Below are 6,172 nucleotides of genomic sequence, written 5' to 3'. Positions count from 1 at the left end.
AACAATCAAAATGCTTCTTATTGGGAATTATGTGTTTTTATAACAGTATTCAATATTACCTTTAATGTATTAGTATATTTTGAGAATCATCCCACTAGATTCAAATGCATGAAAAATATGATCATAAACCCTTCATGATTAGAGTTACACTGATCTTATTGAGAACCATGCATGCTCAATACTCTGTTAAACTGGGTGGTCACCAATTCAACGTGTTACACACATTCCCCCTTGACCTCACCAAGGCACCGCTAACAGTATAATGGCTACCTGGCAGGTAATCTATCTTAATTAACATAGTGGATCGAACTTGTGATAGTTGAAAATATATTTCAAATAGCCTATTCAAAAGCTTCTATAATCATATAGGCCTACGTACAATATTATATCAAATAGCCATTTAGTTAAAATAGCCTATTTTTATTTAATTAATAATAATAATAATAATATTAATAATAATAACAACAACAACAACAACAACAACAACAATAATAATAATAACAATAACCTGTCCTTCATTTGCATGGCGTAATAATGTCTTTGCGCCTTACAGTTACATTTAGAAATAAAATAATTAAGGTATGGCTATTTTTGATTGTCGAATGTCGAAATTAATCGGTGACAAAGTGATGTATTGTTATTTATCTGGTTATATAGGGTAGGCCAAACTTGCACGACATTTTCGAAAGTGCTTCTTCAAACAAAAAGTTAGTAGGCTGAATCTAGTCACGCTATTTTGAGAGAGAGATATTTGAGATTTTAAATAGGCCTAGTAGACTCAGACTGCATTAATAAACCAGAGCGAATCATGCCAGTTAAATGAAAGGTCCAAGTTTAAATCTGAATGGGCAGACCGTTTATAAAGAATGTGGGCCATTTATACTGAGGGGAACTACTGATGGGGGATGGGGGGGGGGAGGAGAAATTGTACGAATCACGAATAATCCCATAATAAATTTTATGATAGCCTATATATAACATCACTACAAAACAGCTATGCCTATATCATAGGAATATTTTAGGAACAACATGGTGACCCGATATATCGAGATAGAACAACAACAACAACAAAAATGTCACTATTGATTAGCCACTCAGAAATAATCGGTATAGCCGTGCACCTGCAAATTATGATGACATTAGATTAAAATTAATGTAGCCCGCGGTAAGGTCGCGATAAACTCATTATTCACTGCAGTCTGCATTCTGCAAACACATATAAAGTCCATGATAGAAATGGAAGGATTTCGTTAAGGTGCCATGCAGGCCAAATAGGCCACGAGTTGAATATGCGTCTAATAGGCTACAGTAAAAATATCCCTAAAGGGTGCGCATGTGCGCGTGTTTTCCACTTAGCCTACACTGAAACTATCTGCCCCTCTGCACGCACTGTTCATTAAAGTGCGTGATTATTTATGATTAGTCCTCACTTAGATTTCCATCGTGGCAACATCCATTAGCAGCTCAGATAGCATCAGTGCCCAGTGGAGGCGCCCATGGCATGTGGAAAGCTCCGTGTGGAAGTGTCGGGAGGTAACACGTTACAGCTAAGGAACGTCTCCCAATAACGAGTTGTGCAACGAACTAGAATAGGCTACTATTTCAATTTCAGTGTTAATAACCAAGCAAAAGGTCATTGCTCTAAATAGCGTGAAAAATGACAGAAGAAATCCCACAAATTGGCTATTTATCAAGGCAAAGGATGATGTGACACTGAACATCAACTATTAGGTTTGATTTTTCACAGGTCTAACCTATATGCGATGCCTATCACCGATCGGCTCCCAGATATAAACTAACATTATAGCCTGCAAGAAAATATTTATATTAACGAGCACTAACTGTAGCCTCATAACACAATACATGACTTGACTAAACACTATATCAACCCAAGACAAACGGAAAGCAGGCTACAAATTCCACACAGAAATTTCGCGTATGCACTGACAGGTTTGTCACTGCTAATCTTATCAATATCAACCCCCTGACCATCATGTGAACAGCCATGAATTAGGCCAAGCAAGGGGAAAATGGTACCGTGCACGTATGCACTCCACGACCTTTGCCACTGCTGAAATAATATCCACATCCACATGGGAACATTTCGGATGTAACAAAGCCTTTATTTCTTTTGAATATTTACAGTGAATTTATAAAAATATATAATTAAAGCTTTGGCAAATATTTAACATTTACAATTTATCTCTTTGTTCACATCGTCGAGTCATTGCAGATTCAGAATCCAGATCATGGCTACCAATCAAGAGAATATAATTTATGACGGATTACAGAACAGTCTCGTCATCAGGGCGAGCCCTTGACTTTAGACTTTAGCATGAAACATGAACGACAGACTGACAAAAAAGTATTTTGATCCTATAGTCTTTATAACAGAATGGGCTATACAGGGGGAATAAAACTACCAACCAACCGACACCAAAACATCCATATAAGCTTACATTCATATGGCCATAGACCGATAAAGGTTAAAGGCATACTGTATTCATAATGCATTTGAGTAGGATTTTAATGGACTCCCTTGACTCAAGGCACAAACACTCGGGGAAATGAATCATCAATAGTGCTCGCACTTACTGTTGGGGTTGTTGAAATGCGTTCAATTAAACGGCTCTGCAATTATGGCGATTAAAGTCCTGTTATGAAGATGAGGTAGGGAGACTGAGTCCATGTACACTGTTCAAGGCTTCGTGTTGTTGCTGCTGCTGCTTGCTCAGCGGACTGTGCGGTTTTCTGTCTCCTATACACAAAGAAGAAATATTCATGAAACGAGTCTATAGCCTATAGCCTTCACCAAATTGTTATTTACATCATAATCATCTTAGAGAAATGCATAATTATAGCAAGCAACCTGCGTTTTGGAGGAAAGTTTTAAATTCATTTCTCCCCCTTTTTTGTGTAGCCATGCAGCTAGTGTTCTCGGACCACCTGGTAGGCCTGCCACCAAGTCTGGAAGGTCAATATTTAATAATCGAGATATAATTAGACTCCATTTGGGATTTGGTAAATGTTTACACTCAGTCATTGCTTTATTGCGAAACCGTGTGTGTGTGTGTGTGTGTGTGTGTGTGTGTGTGTGTGTGTGTGTGTGTGTGTGTGTGTGTGTGTGTGTGTGTGTGTGTGTGTGTGTGTGTGTGCGCGCGCGTGTGTATGTGCGTTCGTGTGAGAGAGGCTGGAGAGATATGCGTTGCGTAATGGTGCGTAATGATGCGTAATGGCACGTTTGTGTGATAAATAATGAAGCAAATCATAATCATAATCACAACAATATTGATATTTAAAGTGATATAATTGTATACGTTGTTTCTCATTTTTCAATAATTGAATAAAATCATATTTGTAGGCCTATACTGCATCAGGGGGGGAAAAGAAAAAAAAACTCTCTGGGCAGCGACATCTGCCACCAATTTTCAAATTACACTAATATCAGGAGCCCTCATGGATCAAACTGTACCTTCTCGGGCTGCATGTTTGAAGGCCATCGCTGAGTGGATCTCGCCTGCGTGCATGGTCATCCCGCCGCCTGGGTGGGACAGGGCTGGGTTTTGCGGCTGCCAGTGGTGGTGGCCCGGGGCCACGTAGCCGCCTGTTGCCCCGCTGTAAACCCCGTACTGGTTGGAGGGGGAGTAAGCACACGCTGGGACATAACTGGACAGTGTTGAGGAGGGCTGCAGGAAAACAGACAAAACACCCGCAAAATAAGGGGAAAACATGATTTATATTTAATTGCATGTTGCAAAATACAGGCATGGCATACGTAGGCTATAGACCAGTGGTTCTCAAATTGGGGTCACTGAGGGGTTTTCCATGGGGCCGCCCAGGAAATGGAGGAATAGCCCAATAATGGCATAGGTCTCACTCTCATCACCACCACAGCACTAACGTTTTGGGCATTCGTACAATTGAAATATATATATTTCTATATACACCGTATATATATATATATATATATATATATATATATATATATATATATATATATATATATATATATATATATATATATATACACACCAATTTTTCTGGCTCCCTGGGGTAAAATCCTGTCAAACAGGGTCTGTGGCGTGATGTGACTCAGCTCGGGGGTCCTTGATACGAAAACATTTGAGAATCTGGTCTAGGTCTAAATACCAGCAAATACAACACTTTAGGACCTGTGCCTATATTTCCGCACAAAACATGGATAGAAAGGAGAATGCATACAGCGATAAAAGGGGAGCATATTGCCTGGTCTCAGCGAAAGGTGTTCAGCTTCAGCTTGTGCAGATGATGTACCTGTGCGTATTTGATGTCCGCATCAATGGTTGATTTGTCAATCCCGTTATGAGCCGCGGGGAAAGCCGCTCTGTTGACGCTACTCCAATCCTCCATTTTTGGTGGATACCCCTCCGTCCCAATGGCTGATTTAGAAACGGTAACGTCATGTCAAGGGTGTGTAAAAGACAACAATGCTTATCTTCAAAACAAAACAAAACAAGCTGTTTTAGTCTCTGAATTAACTAACACATTTATACAACCCGCTTTGAAATGGCTTATTGTGTAAGCTGTACAAATATATATTATTTTTCATTACAATATCGAAAATAATTTTGATATTTTTTAATATATTTGTTTGGATAAGCCTGACTTCAAGACTTAATGTCTTGAGCCAAGTGTAATACACACAATAAGTGTGTTACTAATTTACTAATAATTTTACTAATAATAAGTAATATTTTACTAATAAATTACTAATTGCATGATATGGGGAAAAAACAAACAAACAGGGAAATTAAAAAATGAAGCAAAATACAATATAAAATAGCCTAAATATGTTTAATAGAAATATAATTTTATATTTTAATATTTTTTTTTAAGATTAATTGTTGAAGTTTAATAATGTACTAATTAAGCCTATTCATCCCGTAAAATGAGCAATATATTCACAGAATGGGATTACATCGTCAAACCATTTAATTCTGGAAGACATTTCCAATATATATATAATGTCTGCATGATGTTGGCCCTTATGTAACAAAAAATCCACTGAGCCAGGGCGACTAACAATGGAGGAAAACACTACTAAAAGGACCAGAACGGCAAAGACAAATTGGCTGTAAGGATTAGAGAGGATATAGCAGGTGAGCAAGGTGTTTGCAAACGCATCATGCCATGAAAGGGCCCATTGAGAGTGGCCTTACTGCTTTCTGGCTGAATGATGAAGCCGAGGCCTACAGCGTCTAATGGATACATTGTCCTGTCTGATGCCAGAACAGGTTATACGGGGTGAAATATGCCACTTTATCATGCTCAATAAGTCACAGTGATTTATTATCTTATTTGACAGGCCTATGCTAACGCACGCATGGCACAGAGGCGCGGGTGCCTACAAAATATCACAGAGCACAAACTTGAGTATAGGCTATATTCCCCACCTGAAGGATCCATGAAGGCTCTAATACCGAGGATGTTGGTGACGGTGTGCGCAGATGGCCAGGCCCGGGATAAGCTCATATGGCCGGCTGTCATCGGTACTCCAGGCGGGCTGCCCATCTTGGTGCCAGTGGGCGACATGGCGTTGGGGTAGGAATAGGGGTATATGTGGTTGTAAGAGAGGCTGGCCTGTGAGGAGGCTTGCTTGCTGCTCTCGTACTGGTTGGGCTGGGAAAGATTTCCAATCTTGTTGCGTAAAATCCGGCTGATCGAGCTAACCGACGGGACATTGTACTTGTCACAAACTGCATCCGCCAGAAGCCTGTCCCGGATCTCCCAGGCAAAGATCCCGGGGTCTCCTTGTTTGTATTCCCTGATGTTTTTCACCACGTTCGGCGTCGTGACCCGCGGTTTGCTCCCTCCGATGGCACCAGGCAAAATGGAGCCCGTCTCGTTGTATCTCGCTAAAATCTTGCTCACGCAGCCGTGGGAGACTCGGAGTTGCCGGCTGATGTCACAGGGTCTGATGCCAAGCTGAGCCAGCTCCACGATTCTTAAGCGTATGGCGTTCGGCAGCGGTCGCCCATTGACGAACACGCCGCCTAACTGGTTCACCTCTCCATAGGTTTGCTCTGCAGGGGCATATAACACAGAAGTTACCCATTTACAATGCATACGGCGAGTCAACATACATGCATGCGCAGACAGATGTGGTGGTAAACTCTGACCTCCAGGCGGTGAT

General features: G+C 40.6%; 1 protein-coding gene across 1 annotated transcript; it reads right to left on the bottom strand.

The window, feature by feature from the left end:
* Positions 1-2,102: 2,102 nt before the first annotated feature.
* LOC310771975 (paired box protein Pax-1-like) lies at positions 2,103-6,062 on the bottom strand (the record flags this gene model as incomplete). The annotated part of the gene is made up of 4 exons (XM_083664463.1): positions 2,103-2,758; positions 3,473-3,686; positions 4,294-4,418; positions 5,433-6,062. Coding segments are annotated over 4 exons (1,070 nt in total), but the record flags the coding sequence as incomplete, so codon positions are not given.
* Between the last annotated feature and the right edge of the window lie 110 nt (positions 6,063-6,172).

The sequence above is a fragment of the Poromitra crassiceps genome, assembly GCF_964638095.1.
Source record: "Poromitra crassiceps genome assembly, contig: HAP1_SCAFFOLD_1653, whole genome shotgun sequence".
Lineage (NCBI taxonomy): Eukaryota > Metazoa > Chordata > Actinopteri > Beryciformes > Melamphaidae > Poromitra > Poromitra crassiceps.
The sequence above is the reverse complement of the archived record's forward strand: the minus strand, read 5'-3'. Positions and strand labels throughout refer to the sequence as shown.